This window comes from Thermothielavioides terrestris, chromosome 3, assembly GCF_000226115.1.
Source record: "Thermothielavioides terrestris NRRL 8126 chromosome 3, complete sequence".
In the NCBI taxonomy this organism is placed as follows: Eukaryota; Fungi; Ascomycota; class Sordariomycetes; order Sordariales; family Chaetomiaceae; genus Thermothielavioides; species Thermothielavioides terrestris.
The window spans coordinates 4262891-4278772 of NC_016459.1; the positions used below are offsets into that span (position 1 = coordinate 4262891).

Genomic DNA, 15882 nt, shown 5'->3' on the forward strand with positions numbered 1-15882 from the left:
TTCATGATGTTCTTCCAAGATGCCGCCACCGCCCCAGTGCTCCTTTCCATCCTTCAGAGCCCTTCGCGTCAGTCAACCCTCACAACCAGCTTCCCCCCGCTGATCTCCCCCTTCCGCATCCGATCCAGCCCCCGATTGACGCTCCCCAGCCCCTGCTCCACATCGATGATCGGCGGCGGCGTCACCAGGCCCCGGGCCAGCAGCCGCTCCAGCCACGCGACCAGCGCCTCCCCGACCGCCGGCACCTCGTGGAACAGCTTGATCGGCACGGTATGGCAAACAACGCCCTCGGGCACCGCGCCCGCGCCCGGCTTCGGCAGGCCCGTCAGCCCGACCAGGTGCGCCGACAGCAGCGCCGACGACCGCGGCGTGGCCGGTGGCGACGGCGGCGGCGCACCTCCCTTACCATCGCCATCACCATCAACGCCATCAACGCCATCCCCAACGCCTCCATCCCATGCTTTCCCCTCCGCCTCCCCGCCATCCCCCTTCTCTGCTGAGACGACAGCCACTCCAGGCGACAGCGCCCGCGCCAACCACCCCGCCGACTCGGCGCCGCGCGTGTCCAGCCCGAACCGCAGCTGCTTTTCTCCGGCCGGGCGCTTCACATCCGCATCCGCATCCCCCGCCGCTGCCGCCGTCGTCGTCGTCGTTCCCGCCGCGCGAGAAGAAGACGAAGAAGAAGATGATGATGAATAGGAAGAAGAGGAAGAAGAAGCGGTAGACCTGTTACTGTTATTGGACGTGTTAGCCCGCAGCACGGCCACCGCCCGCCGCGGCTCGTGGCTGTCGACCAGCAGGCGCGGGCGCAGGCGCGCGGGCAGGTTGGCGGCGAGCGTGAGGCCGTGCTTGGCCGTGTCGGCGACGGCGAGGGTGCGCAGGCCGGCGAGGGCCGCGAGTTGCAGGGCGAGGTTTGCCGAGGTTGAGGAGGCTTGCGCGCGGGTTGGAGGGTTAGTGCTCTCTTCTCTGCCTTGGGGGGGTAGGCTTTGGGGGTGGATGGGAAAGGAGGAGTGGTAGTGGGAATGTTGAGTAAGGAGGGGAGCAGAGAAAGCAGGGGGTGTCTTACCACCCCACACGGCAAGCCAGTCGCCTGGCTGGGCGCGCTCGTCGGCGCGGATGCTGTCGAGGCACTCGGCGCGGATGTCGGCGGCAAGCGTGTCGGGCGGGATCTGCCGGACGAGCGCGTAGAGGTCAGGCCCGTCGAGCACGCCCGAGAAGTCGACGCCCATGCACACGCCGAGGGCGAGCGCGGCGGCGACGAAGGCTACGCCGAGCGTCGCGCCCGCCTCGAACGACAGCGTCGGCGGCAGCCGCACCGTGTTGTAGTCGGGCGCCACGACATACTGCTGGTAGGCCGCTTTGCGCAGGTCGCGGTAGTCTGTCGAGATCACGAGCACCTAGGCCCAGCGTTAGTTGGTTAGGACTGAATGAGGGGAAGGGGAAGAATAAAGGTGGCGTACTCTGTCGCCCACCTGGAGGCGCGATGATCGGCTTGGCTTGCGGACTACTTCGCCGGCCAGCTCGCGGCCCGCGATGTAGGGTAGTTCTGGGATGCCGAAATTGAAGTCTCTTTGGGCTGTGTAAGTCCACTGCGACCTGCTCGTGCAGGGGATGCTGAGGGGACACTCACGGCGCTTTCCAGTCGATCGGGTTGAGCCCAATGACCTGGGTCCGGACCAGCAGCTCACCGTCATGGTGCAGTTCCGGGACCGGGTGACTGTCCGTCAGCTCGTAGGGCTGCCGTGCGCCGTGCAACAAGAGGACGGTCTGGGTCTCTGGTATTAGGGGAGGCTCCTGGCTTGGTGTCTCATCCGCTGCCGGCTGGGGCCCCTCTGCCCGAGGACTCGAAAGCGACTTGCGCAGTCTGTGTAACGACACGCGACGAAGAAACGATGTTCCGCTCATGACGTTGGCCGGTCGACTTGTTCTGGCTGAATTTGAGCGGCAGCTTTCACGCTACCCAATATTACAGGTTGAGGATGATAAAACAGAGCTCGACGCGGGACGTCGCGTCGACCCTCACCGATGGAGGTCCAGGAACCCACTTCTGCCTCAATCACAAAACGGCGCCTAGATTGCGCCATCGGGAATTGCCTCTACCCATTGGCCTCACGGTAGGCCTAACTTCGCCGATTCCAGCAAGCCCCTGATCCAAGCAAGCGCGATGTGCCCCCAACGCGAGGGTCGAAATGCTACGCCCGGTACCGATGATCGGCAGGATGCAGGTGCTCCCACGGCTCACTCCGTGTTACTTTACCGAACAAAAATTTCAGGAGCATGGCGGTTTCTGGGGTGTTGTGCGGAGCGGCTGGGTCGGCCCAGGAACATCGAACATCATCCCCGCTGGCGATCACGCCATCGGCCAACACCGCCCGGATCCGATCCGGAGGACGGGGTTCATTTCCGGGGACAACCGCCGACGCGTTGGTGCCGAAAACCGAACGGGGCTCCATCTACAAGATTGTACTGTGTAAGCAGGAGCGCGGGCAGTCATGGGATAACGGTTTGGCGTACATGCCTGTTCCGTTGCCGGTGTCGCTGTAGGAAGTATGAATTGAATGAAAGAAGACAGCAACAGGATGGATTGGATTGTGAGATCGGTTTATAATGATTACTGAAGTGAACTGACTCCTCAATATATGAGTCTAGAGCTCAGTGCTTAAGAAATCTCGAGTTCTATGCCACGTTTTTTCTCTGCTTGCTAGCCCCCTACTCCTCCATCTTGATTATTGTTTATTCCCCTAATTCAGCGATGAGATCTGCGAAATGTCTCCGTTCGGACCCCTCGGCGACACTCACACCGTCGTTTAGTCACCGGTCAGCGCTCCTCCAACTCATAGTTTTACATTGAATTCGTCCGCCTCCACCTTCTCTCCAGCGGCTCCGTTACTGTCGGCGAGTCGGCCTGCGCCGTGTGCTCGCTCGCCGCCGCCATCGTCACAGGCCACAGCCACGCGTCCTCCTCTGCGGCCGCCGTGTGGTCCTCGGGCAGCTCCACTTTGTCCCCGGGATCTGTGTAGCTCGAGCGCGTGCCATCCATCTCTAGCGCCTCACGGTCTGCCTCATCCAGCTCCGCCGCCGGCGCCGCCACCACCTGCGAGCGTCTGCGTAGAAACTAAACTATGCTTGCCGCAAGCGCCAACACGCCCACTACGCACCCGATCACCACCCCCGCAATACACCGACGACAGACAGCGCGGTGAACCACGGCAGCGGGGTCGGGACGCCGGTGTGGGAGCTGTCAGGGTAGGAGACGACGCCAAAAATCGAGCACTCCATGGTCCACCCGACGGCGTTGACGCCGCTACGGTTCAAGTTGACACGCGGCAGTGCAGATTCCGTGGGCCCTTCTTGTATCGCGGAGTACTCCAACGGTTTCTGCTTGTACATGTCGGGATTACATGCCCACTGGATGTACCGTCATGACATTGGCTTTGCTGCCTGCCAGCATGCTTGCTGAGGGGAGCATCTTACTCAAAGGCCGCATATTCCGAGCTTCTTGATCCGGCCTGGCCGTGCGTCTCCTCAGGGATCTGACTTTACATGTTTTCATCCCCCCGGCTCTGGGCCATCCATTTAATCATCCACCCGAATCGCCTTCAGAGATTAAGGATGAACATTGGCAAAGTTCCCAATCCATTGGTCTGGGCGGTTGCCGGCTTGATTTTCTCTGGTTCCATTCATGTTGTCCGTTCATTTGCGGAGAGCGGCACGTCTTAGCCTCACAGATCTTGATTCTTCACCTTTTTCTTTTTGGCACCACATTGACAGGCTCCTGGCCCTGCCTTGATTCTCAGGTGGGGAATCTCCAACACCCTTTTTGGTGCGGTGTGCTGCACAATCGGCTTGTTGACGAGCATCGGCATTTACCGGGCTTACTTCCACCCTCTAACGCGAGCTGGCTTGGACAGGCCCTTGGTACAGACATGCGGACATCGAAGAATTGACATGTAGGAGCTGCCTATACGGATCCCCGAGGTGGTGGAGTAGGTGGATCGGTTGAACCCTTTACAGACACATAAATCATCTTCTTTCGCTGATCTGGCCTGAATAGCTCGTCGTATTTTCTGCGGTTTGATCCCGCATTGGGCAGGGAGCGTCTGAGCTCCGGCACACGCAAGCATAAGCATACAAGCTCGTAGAAATCTGAAGCAAGTCTGCTCAGAAGGATCCAAAACTAGTAGCTGAAGGGATCAGAACCGGACCAGAAACCGCGCACTGTGAACACCACCCCACGCTTCACAGTTGGTTTTGGCAAATGGTGCCCTGAGGGATGTGAGAAAAGGAAAGATCATCATTTCATTTCTACCCGTTTCCAGTGTCCAATTCTGCTCTGTCAAAGCCGCAACGCAAAAGCACTGCCTGTTTCTGCTCAAGAGCAAACGATGTGGGCATCGAACTTCACCAGGGGCAGTCCCCGCCGCCTTCTTTCGTGTGTCGGACCCTATGCCTCACCGATTCTCTCCAGTCACACCAGCAGAAACCAGCAGTGCACAGCTGCGCGCCACAAATGCGGCTCACTTGTGGTGGCTCTGGGTGTCTAGGACAAGCATTGGAGGTTAGCACGACACAAAGTAAGCATTTGGAACAGGGAAGCTATTACTCTTGTGCGTGTTAGCGTTGCCGCTGCGGGTGGTTCTCGTGTCGCACACAATGGTGCAAGCCATGGTAATGGGATCACCGCGACCAAAGTCCCAAGCGGTCTGCACAGGCTCGGCAGGTTTGTCTTCTTCTGTCAGAATCCTGGTGAGGTTCTTGCGGCCCTCTGTCCACTCGATGAGAGCGGGGGCATCCTTTCCACCCTCGATGTGATAGAAGCCAAGGATGTCCTGCAGATTGAACTGCCGGGTGATGTCGAGGAACTTGTCGACCAGATCCCGAGGCGGCTCCTCCGTCTGCCGAGTTGTGAACTCGTACGGAGTACCATTGGCGAGCCAGCGCTCTGGGTAGAAGCGCTCAATGTTCTCCAGTCTCTCCGGTTGAGAGACGTTTCCCTTGGAGAGCATGATCTCCGTATCGTCGAGCTTGCAGTGAGAATGGACAAGGCAGATGCCGAACACGTTGTTGTACTGGGCAAGCAGCTTGGCAAGCTGCTTGAACACGGGCTCGCGTTCGACGAACCGAGCGTCAGCATCTCCGAGGGTGGGAAGGGTGTTGTAAAGATGAGCAACTGGAACTTGTACGGCGGCGGCAGCCATGATGAAGGAGTCGAAGGCACAAAGAAGCAAGAGGCGTCAAAGCGTTGTTGCAAAGACGGAGACAAGAGTCGAGAAGAAAAGCCCGACACTCCTGATTCTAAAGATCAAAGTCGGGTCAGAAACAGGGGGCTTTATAGAAGCGGGCTCTCCCTCCCTCAGCCCGACTCCCTAAGTCAATCACCCTGAGCCAACCCACCGCCAGTCCACTCCAACACATCCCGACATCCCGCGATGGGCCCAATGGGGAAGTAATAGCCGAGCAAAGGACTGGTGCTTCCGAGCCGTTGTCTTGTTCAGCGTGGGGATGCGTGGAAACGCTGATTCCGAGCTGACTACCTCTCTGTGATCAGATGTTCGCTGTTGAGCAGCTCATTGGTTCACACAACAACAACACTTGCAGCCAACCGCATAAACTTGCGCCTCATGACGCAGCAGTAGTTATGGGCAACAGCGCGGGCACCAATGATGGGAGCCATGCATTGTCCTAGCTGGAGTGGGTTATCAAACTGATGTCTCTGGAATAATCTACATGACTCTATGATACAACATTCAAGAGACGATTGGACTCATCCACCCTGCAGTGTCTGTGAGGGAGGCGGGGTTTTGAGGGACGAGAGTGGAAGGGAACTAGCGAACCTGGGACCGCTTGGATCGGGGCACATTGCCAACAGGAAGCAGGTTGAAAATGGAACGAGATGATTCGTAATCGAAGCGGCAAGGCAGTGCCTGTTCAGCCGACTGGGCGGATTCAGATGTGGGCACCCAGGTCTCTCTCAGGCCGCCTGGTGTATGTACCTAGGTAAATACGGTATCTTTAAATCAGGACCTACCTGACCTACCTGGTACTTACCTTAGGTAGGTTAGGTAGGTAGGCATGTGTGTACCTACATGCTCGATAGTATCAAAAACAGTCCTGGTGTTGGTGCTAACGGATGATTTACATGGTACGCATTAGTAGGTAGCGGGCAGAGGGAGCTGATACCCGAGCAGAAGGGAACTGGAATTGGTGACCTCTGGCCACGCGGGGAGCGAGCTGGCGACCACAGAACAAAGAACCTCTGAAACTGCCCGGCCGAGAATATCCAAATCAGGCTGTGTTTGTCGTTTCCAAACACCGGGGCAAGTGGGTCCAAATGCCTGCAAACATGCACCCACCTCATTTGACAACAGCAGCAACAGTGGACGAACGTCGCCATCGAATTTGAAGCTGGAGATGTTGAAGAGAACGGCCCAAATAGCAATTGTCTAGCATTTTTAAGTGCTTGCTGATGTTTTTAGACTTTCTTTGATAGGCGTTTTGCTCTGTTGCGCATGTTGGAGACGGTACACATGTTGCGCATGTTGGAGACGCGACACATCCGTGGATGTTGCGCGGGGAGCAACGACGGCGACAACCGACGACAACGCCCACCACAACACAGGCATGCAACCGCTTAAACCGCTGTATTGGGCACAGATTCGAAGCTCTTAGTGCATTTTGCAATATCTCTGTGATGGCCTATTGTTCTGATACTTCCTTTTTGGCGTTTCCTTCCTATACCGCGGTGATCGCGGTGATCGTGAGCACTCGGGTATTGTAGCTTTATCGCGGCCATCGCGGCCATCGCAGTGTCATGCACCTGAACGGCCCGACCAACGAGCCCCGCTTCGGCACCTCAACGGCTAGTTACCGGGCCGACCTCCTTCACCCTCCATTCGGCACCTCGGCCAAGCCTGACCCAATGCGGAACGCCACACAGGAAGCCTGCATGCGCATCGAGGACGCAGAGTGGTCACCCTGATCAAGCGGGCCACTCGGAGGGACGCTCGAAGGGGCACTGAGCTGAACAGCTGCGGGGAACTGAGACAGTTGGCACGGCAAGAGAGCAGATTGGGCGCACCAGGGGAGCTGAGCATACACTTCGCCTCAGGATGGGCAAGGAAAGAATATGCAAGCTGAGGATCGGAGCTGGGCCGTTCGGCATGAATGAAGGCTGATGCGGAGGTCGATTGGGAGCCGGGATGGGAGAGAGAAGAAGAGTGGAAGCAGCAGGGAGGAGAGAAGGCGAAAGTTCACGCAAACACCTCGCCCACCCTCCTTGCATGCTACCCCTGCAGCCTGGGCTCTGTGTGTGCCTTGCTCATGCTCCGTCACTTCAACATCTCAATTTTCCCCCTTCCTTTAGGAGCGCAGTTTAATGCGCCTAGCGCGGGCGCAGTTCAATCCTTCTCCCCCCTCGGTGCGCCCGCAGTTCAATCCGCCTAGCGTGCTTGCAGTTCAATCCACCTAACACGCCCACAGTTCAAATGCGTAGATGTAATTCAAATGCGTAGCCGCAGTTCAGATACATACTTATCTCTCAAACTATAACTGTTGCATAGTAGTTTGCCCTACTAAGAGAAATATTCTCTGTAGAGATTTTGCGTTCAAATCTCTTTTAGAGCGTAGATTCTTAATAAGATATATAATAGTATAAAGTAAAAAAGATAAAAAAGATAATAAAGTGATAATATACATATTTTACTGTAATTTACAATCTAGAAAATAGCATTTAACTTAAAATAGCTTACGATTTAAAATAACTATTATATAGTAAAAGTTAGTAGTATATAAAATCGACTCTTTAATAAGCTATTTATTATATACTACATTAGCTCTCCTATTTATAGCTCTATAGCTCTGTGGCTTAGACACCTATAAAGCTCTAACATCTAGTATTAGATTAGAAAGATAGACTGCCTAGATATAAAGACCAAGTTTTTCTATTATTTCAAATCGTTACATTCACTACTATCACACGCAACTGTGGCAAGGGCATCTATAACCGCACCGCGGTCAGGGGTGACGAGTGTTCCCTTAAAAGAGAACCTCACCCGGAACCCCTTCGTAGGAAGACAGACTATATCAACTTACTTTTGTGACATATACTAGTGTTCGGGAGTGCCGCCTCATTAGTTGACGAGACTGAGAGGCATTGATCTTTCTTATCCTTACACGTTTACCGCTAGATGGTCACCGAGGACTATCTGTGTATAACTGTTAAACCTACTATAGCAGTAGGCTATGTAAATAGAGTTAGAGAACTGCTATAGTGGTAGTAGTAGTAAGGTAGTTACCCCGAGCCACCTACCCTGCACCTCCGGTGCAGTGGTGGTTGTATCCCAAGGGACCTACCCTGCACTGTCTCCCAACCGACCTACCCTGCATCTCTCCCACGCGACCTACCCTACACCTCCTACCTACCTTATACTTACTTTATTTGAATGGCTACATCGTAACTAAACTTTTACCAAAATGGGACTGGCTTATATATATCGATAGCTTAGTTAAAGGACTATATATCTATATATATACAATTTAGGGTTAGGGTTGGTAAGGTTTTCAAATTTGAGGTTAAAGTAGGTAGGGCTATAGAGGCAGTGGGCCCAGTGATTGGTTAGAGCCAGTTCACGAGCTTGCGAGCCGATTTTTAGGAAAACCTAGTAAAATGAGTTTTGCGAGTGTGGGAAATCCGCCCCATAGCCCGCTAGCTCGTGTAGAACACTGCACCTAGGCCGGTGAGTATATGAGCGAGAGAGGAGATGCTCGCTCAACAGTAGAATACAAACTACTATTTAGCTCAACGCAAGCCTATATTAGTCCTTTCTAGCCTGTGCCGCACTACCACTGTAGAAGGCTACAGGCCTTTTAGGCCCTGTAAGCCCTTCTAAGTTCTCTTGCTTAGTTCTAAGCTATAGTGCCTGCAAAAGCTTCTAGAATAACTCAATCTCAACAATAACAACTACTAAGGGATCTAGCCTTCTAATTATATATATTTAAGTAAGCTAAGCTTATCTTCTTTGTTATTATATAAGACATTAAACAGTTGTTAATTGTTATACATGGATAGTCCTCAGTGACTATCTAGCGGTAAACGTGTAAAGATAAGAAAGATCAATGCCTCTCAGCCTCGTTAGCCGATAAGGCGGCACTTGTGAACACTAGTATATGTTACAAAAGTATATTGATGCAGTCTGCTATTCTACGAAGGAGTTGTAGACGAGGTTTCTCTTTTAAGGGAACGCTCGTTACCCCTGACTGCAGTACGGTTATAGGTGCCCTTGCTACAGTTGCGTATAACATTAATATATATTCGTTAGTACTACGTTAGTAGTCTTCCTTCTTCTAAGAAGGCTATTAAGTCTCTTCTTTCATTGTTCTACCTCTGTCTAAATAATAAGCATTTAGGCTATTAAGCTTTAACTACATTCTTATTATCTTTTGCCTTTTTGCTATATCCTACTAGGCGCACCTAAGCTATATATCTACCTATTAAAGAGATATCCTTCTAACTACTTAATATTTGCTATCTTTATTATCTGTCTAAAGGGATAATACATTCCTTTAGGAGCTATCTCTCGCGCCTAGTCCTAGGTGTAGTAGGGTAGGTTGGTGTAGAGGTGTTACACTACTTTAGTATCTATAGAGCTAAGCTCCCGCCTATGTATATAAATCTTAGCTCTCCTCTCATATACTAGGAGGAGCTCTCTCAATCTATAACCTCTTCTATATCCTCTTTTCTTTAGCTTTTACTTAGCTACCTAATACGCTCTCAATTCCTCTTTTCACTATTATATAATAATTTTATACGTATAGCTATCTTTGCTTTATAGGATTATTTATAATATTATTTTCTCTTAGGCAAGTAGCGTAGTATAGTAATTAGTCCTAAGAGCTGCTAGACAAGTAGGTAGCTTAGCGACATTCAGTTAAAAATACTTTAAAGATACTTATATAACATATTATTGCAGGCAAGCTACATTTGCAGTGTCTATATACTAGAGGCTAAAGCTAATATTTAACTGTTTAACTTATACTAGCACTGTTATAGACTAGGCTATACCTAGGCTAGGTATATAGGGCTACGCCTAGGATCCGTAGCGGCCCTGGGACGGACCTGTAGCGGGCCCGCCTCGCGCCTAGAATAACGTCGGTCCGAACCCACTTCGCAAGCCCCTAAAAAACTCTATACGTAAGGACTATAGCCTATACTTCTCCTTTTTCCTTCCTTAAAGTAGTTGAATAGAACATTATACACTTATCTATAGACGCTATAAGGCTAGTATATTATAGTTCAACTACCTTTATATAGATAGAGTAGCTATTACTTCTAGGTATAGACGAGAGTAGTATACTAGGCATTTCAACGCTAGTACTAAGTAGACTAGATATTACTATAAATAACTTAGGCGTCTTATAGGTCCTAGACCTAGATTAGGTCTATAAACATTTCTAGCTCCTATAGGAGACGATTGTATATTAGAATACAACTATTAAAGAACTTTGTATAGCCTAGATTGTTGTAGCTTAGACTATAAACGCCTTTATAGTAGCTAACGCCCTAGCTTCGACGACTAATGCTATAGCTCTAGCAGCTTCTTAGATATAGTAGAAGCGCCTCCCTATAGGACAACCCTTCAATAATAAAAAGGAGCTCTTTACTATTTAAAAAGCTATAATAGCGTATATCCTAGTAATAGACTAGGACTTTATTAGAGGCCTCTACGACTAATAGATATTTATTTAGAGGAACTTTAGCGAGGGAGTCTAGGCTAAGGTTATAGCCTTCTATAAGTTAGGAGGACCTAGCTATAACTACGACCTAGAAATATTTCTTAAATATCTCTCGATAGTTTATATAGACCTCTATAAGTAGGTTATAGCCTTAATAAAGCTAGATATACTTCGCTAAAGAGACAACGAGCTATTTTCCTCTTTTATTGTTTACTTTAAGACGAAGCTATTAAAGGCTAAAGGACTTAATTAGAGTAACAAAGTACAATTTATTAAACTATAACGATAACTCTCTTTAAAGTTAAAGTATATTATAATAGAATAGGGGGTCCTATAGAACAACTATACTATAGCTATTACAAAATACTATAAGATCGCTATTGATCTAGAGGCTCTCCGCCTAGAGGAACAATACTAGTAGTCCTAGAGTAAACGACCTAGGCCTAATATAAATATAGAGAAAGATATAGATAGAGATATATTGATAACTAAGATTAATATAACCTACACTACTCTAGCCTAGAGGGGAGCTAATAGGGGTTATAGAGGAAAGTAGTAGTAGAACAAAGGAAAACAAAGTGTAAATACGCTATAGACAAAGTAGGTAAACAACAAAGTATATATAGTATACTAATAGGCTAGAGCCTATATCTATTATAGGCGCTAAGGCTACTTTATAGCTATTTATCCTTTCGCCCTAGCTAAGAGACTAGCTCCTTAAGTCAATATTAATAAGTTAGAGGCTAAGGAATAAGTAGAGGAGGACTCCCCCTCTAAAGAGGAGAAGGGAAAAGAGTAGCCCCTATACAAAGTCTTGTACAAAGGCCGAAAGGACTTAGCCGCTTATAGAACGAGTTTATAGAGATTAGAGAGAGAATAGATAAGCCCCTCTTTCTTATCCCTATTTTCCTAAACTCCTCTAGTTTTATAAATATATAAGTAGATAGTAGATACTAAAGCTATAGAACTATTAGCGAAAGAGTATATTAGAGGTTAGAGATTAAGTAGGTAAGCTTACTAACTCCTTATACCCTAGATATTATAGTTAAAGAGGTATAAATTATAAAGAAAATTATATATATCGCCTATATTACAATAGATATTAATAGGTAGATCAGTGCTACTATATTCTATATAGTCCTAGGGCTAGCCTACAACGTTATATTAAAGCTCTTCTAGATAAACCACTATAAGATTGTACTAGACCTAGCTAATAAGGTCTTTACTATCAATTTATAAAGCGGCTTATAGGTATATAAATGCTCCTTATAGTAGAAAGAAACTAACACTACCCTAGTTATAAGTACAATATTTATAGGTATAGCTTATAAGGTATAAAAGAAAAAGTCTAAAGGGGTATAAGATATATTCCTTGTCACTAGTATCTATAAAATAACTACTATACTAGGAGCGACCGTCTTCTAGCCTAATACTAACCTAGACCTAAAGGTCGCCTTGCTAGAGGAGCTATATAACTTCGCCAACCTCTTTAACAAAGAGAAGGCGAATAGCTTACCCCCTTATTAGGGGGAGGCTAACTATTATATTCGTCTTAAGATAGGCTTAGATAGAAAACCTCCTAAGCTCCTATAGAGACCCTTATACAATATACTAAGGGACTACCTCCTAGAGATTTAAAAGTGGGTTATAGACCTATTAGATAAAGGATAAATCTAAGTAAGCTCTTTATTAGTAGCTGCCTTAGTCCTTTTTATAAAGAAGCTAAAAGGAGGATAGAGGTTCTATATAGACTACCAAGCCCTAAACAAGATTATTAAATAAGACTAGTACCTACTCCCCTTAATTAAGGAGACTCTTTGGTCCCTAGCTAGGGCTAAATAGCTTATAAAGCTAGATATTAAGGCTATATTCTACTATATCTAAATAGCTAAGGGGGATAAGCACTTTATAGTGTTTTATATAAGGTTTAGACTATTTAAGTAGCTAGTCTACCCCTTTAAGCTCGTAGATACCTCTACAACGTTCTAGAGATATATTAACAACGCCCTTAGTTTAACGCTAAGAGACTATATAATAATATACTTTAACAACGTCTTAGTATACTTGAGTAGAAGCTAAAAGGATTATATAAGAAAGGTATATAAGGTCCCCTAAAGACTAAGGGATATAGGCCTCAACCTAGACCTTAAGAAATATATATTTATAGTAAAGGAAGTCAAATATCTAGGGTATATTATAGAGATAGAGGTCTATATCTATCCTAACCCTAAGAAGATCAAGGCTATCTACGAGTAGAAGGCGCCTTACAAAGTCTAAGGAGTATAGAGCTTCCTAGGATTTACTAATTTCTATTGCGACTTTATCCTCAACTTCTCTAAAAAGGCGGCTCTACTAACACACCTTACCTATAAGAATATCCTATTCCACTAAGGCAAAGAGGAATAGGAAGCCTTTAATATACTTAAAGCTACGTTTATATTAGAGCTAATCCTCGTCTAGTAGGACCCTAAAAGGGAGATAGTCGTAGAAGCGGACTATTCTAGTACAACGCTTAGTAGGTACTTATCTTAGTAGGAAGAGGATAGGGTTCTCTACCCTATAGCCTACTACTCTATAAAGCTAAGCCCTATTAAATATAACTATACTATCTATAATAAGGAGCTACTAACTATTATCTCTTGCCTTAAGGCTTAGTCGGCGAAGCTCTAGAGTATCGTAGCCCCCTTTACTATCTTAATCGACTATAAGAACCTTAAGTACTTTACCTAGTAGATTGGGGTAATGGACTACCTAGACATAGGGGACCCAGTTTTTCTGTTTTTCTATTTGTCGTAGAGCGTTGTATCCGTTGCTAGGGGAGGTCTAACCCTCTGGTCATATATATTTAAGTAGGCTGAGCCTATCTTCTTTATTATCAAGTAAGATATTAAGCAGTTGTCAATATACGTTCGTTGACACTACGTTAGTGGTTCTCCTTCTTCTAGGAAGGCTATTAAGCTTCTCCTTTTGTTGTCCTACCTCTGCCTAGACGATAGGTATTTAAGCTATTGAGCTCTAACTATATTCTCGTTGTCTTCTGTCTTTTCTACTATATCCTATTAGATATACCTAAGCTATATGTCTTCCTCTTAGGAGACATCCTTCCTACTACTTGATATACATTATCTTTATCTGTCTAGAGGAGTATTATATTCCTCTAGAAGCTATCTTATACGCCTAGTCCTAGGTATAGTAGGGTAGGTTGGTATAGAGGTTTTATACTATTTCAAATAGGGGCTTAATTAGGGAGGAGCTTAGCTCTATATCTAAACGAGATAGTATAGACTATAAAGTCTTCTAAGATTGTAGAGCTATATAATACTATATTAATAGCTATATAACGACGATATAGCCGACCTATTGAGGCTTTGGTATACCGATACTAGTATCTCTAAGAGGCGTAGAAACCTATTGAGGCGTATACATTCTAGGGGTTTATTAAGACCTTGTCCTAGGAGACCTTCCTTTGCCTAGACGGCGTAGAGCATTAAAAAGATATCCCGTTATCCTTAATATTTCAAAGACCTATTGAGGCTTCGTTATTATCGATATAGTAGTTATAAAACGCTAACCTAATTGAAAGACAATAGTTCTATCCTCTTAAGTAGAGATAAAAGTAGAATTTTCATTGATTGTCATTTTCTTCTCTAGTCTAGTTAAACCAATTACAAAAGTGGTTAAGCGTAGTAGCTACTTATAAGCTTCTAAGCTTAGGGCTATACCTTTACGACACTTAGCTCCTTCTAATAGTATATCTAGCACTATTGTATATTAGATACAAGGTCTTAGTATAGACGTTTACTTTTCTTCTTAAGAGCTATACTCTTACTACTATTATACTAGTTAGGTTTAGTATATTAGTTGCTAAGGGTATCTAGGTGATTTATAAAGAACCTATAGTTATCCTTTAAGGCCTTTAGACCGTATATTCCAAAGGAATCTAGCTACTTAAGAGGTTTTCTTCCTTTAGATAGATGTCGAAGGAGTCGATATTCCTATAGAAGTGTATACATTAGTCTTTTTATAGTCTGTCGATATAGTCGTTGCCTTTCTTAAAGACGATAGCTAAGCGCCTAATGATTAGACTCTAGTAATATATATGTATATTGTTTATAGAAGCTCTAGGAATCTCGTCGACCTTTGTAACACTATTAATCTTAATATCAACCTCTAAGGGAGAGTCTAAGGACGTATCTATCTTATAGCCTTTCTAAGGTATACTAAGCGAAGAAGACCTAGCCAAAGTGGCGTAGATACCTCTTCTATCTTTGCTAGATACCTCTACTTTATCTATCTATACGAAGGCACCTATAGTAATATCTTCTAGTCTCTCTAAAGCCGAAGCTCTAAAGAAGATAATTAAGTACGTTCTTGCTACTACGCTTAGTGCAACCTTTCTAACCCTAGCGAAGGCTAGCCTTTAGGGCTACTTCTCTAGTTAGAATGCTATACAATAGATCGAGACCTTTAAAAAGATATATAAGGCTTATTAGGTTACTAATGACAAGACCTATATATACCTATTCGAGCTTTAGTATAATACTATAATCTAGCCTATTATCCATTACTAGGAGAAAAAGGACTAAGAGACCTAGGCTACTTTTAAAGCTAAATTCCTAAAGAGTTAGAAGGGCAACGATCCTAAGTAGTATAGTAATAGAGGTTACCTTTGTAATCTAATTAAAGAGAGATGCTAGCTAGTTAGCAAGGTTATCTATAACCACTTTAAGTTAATCGACTATATATACGCTATTGCCTCTATCAAAGTTTATAAGGAGCTATAGTATATAATCGTTCTAACGGTATAGTATATACTTGATTAGTGGATCTAAGTAGCTCTTAAAGACCGTTAGTGTACTCTAAAGAAGGACAACAAAGACTCTATCTATATTACAAAGTAGATAAACTTCCTTAAGTTCGTTTAGGATACTCTTTAGAAGGGTCTTAATATAGGAGACTTCTTTCTTAAGATCTATAAACGTAAGATCGATCTATAGAAGTACTACTCGCCTCTAGCTACGCCTACTATTAAGACGACTCCTAAGTCGTAGGAGTAGGAAGAGGAGGAGCTAAAGAAAGCTCTTATACCTATGCCTAATGATATCGACGATCTAGCTAATTAGCTCTAGCGTCTATATATCTAGAAGTAGA

At 46.3% G+C, this 15882-nt stretch overlaps 4 protein-coding genes across 4 annotated transcripts; 1 reads left to right on the top strand and 3 right to left on the bottom strand.

Moving 5' to 3' along the window:
* Nucleotides 1–68: 68 nt before the first annotated feature.
* THITE_52820 (uncharacterized protein) lies at nucleotides 69–1905 on the bottom strand (the record flags this gene model as incomplete). The annotated part of the gene is made up of 6 exons (XM_003654721.1): nucleotides 69–401; nucleotides 507–589; nucleotides 734–931; nucleotides 1067–1397; nucleotides 1461–1569; nucleotides 1631–1905. 6 exons carry the CDS (start codon nucleotides 1903–1905, stop codon nucleotides 69–71), a joined length of 1329 nt encoding a protein of 442 aa, XP_003654769.1.
* A 287-nt stretch (nucleotides 1906–2192) lies between these two features.
* THITE_159891 (uncharacterized protein) lies at nucleotides 2193–3390 on the bottom strand (the record flags this gene model as incomplete). The annotated part of the gene is made up of 3 exons (XM_003654722.1): nucleotides 2193–2453; nucleotides 2891–3094; nucleotides 3181–3390. The coding sequence occupies 3 exons, from the start codon at nucleotides 3388–3390 to the stop codon at nucleotides 2193–2195; spliced, it is 675 nt and encodes a 224-aa protein (XP_003654770.1).
* Nucleotides 3391–4262: 872 nt separating this feature from the next.
* Nucleotides 4263–5283, bottom strand: THITE_2117974 (uncharacterized protein). Its single transcript, XM_003654723.1, has 2 exons — nucleotides 4604–5283; nucleotides 4263–4540 (listed from the first exon to the last, which is right to left on the bottom strand). The coding sequence occupies exons 1-2, from the start codon at nucleotides 5196–5198 to the stop codon at nucleotides 4518–4520; spliced, it is 618 nt and encodes a 205-aa protein (XP_003654771.1). The 5' UTR covers nucleotides 5199–5283; the 3' UTR covers nucleotides 4263–4517.
* Nucleotides 5284–12846: 7563 nt separating this feature from the next.
* Nucleotides 12847–13122, top strand: THITE_52411 (uncharacterized protein; the record flags this gene model as incomplete). The annotated part of the gene is made up of 2 exons (XM_003654724.1): nucleotides 12847–12983; nucleotides 13020–13122. Coding segments are annotated over 2 exons (240 nt in total), but the record flags the coding sequence as incomplete, so codon positions are not given.
* Nucleotides 13123–15882: the final 2760 nt, after the last annotated feature.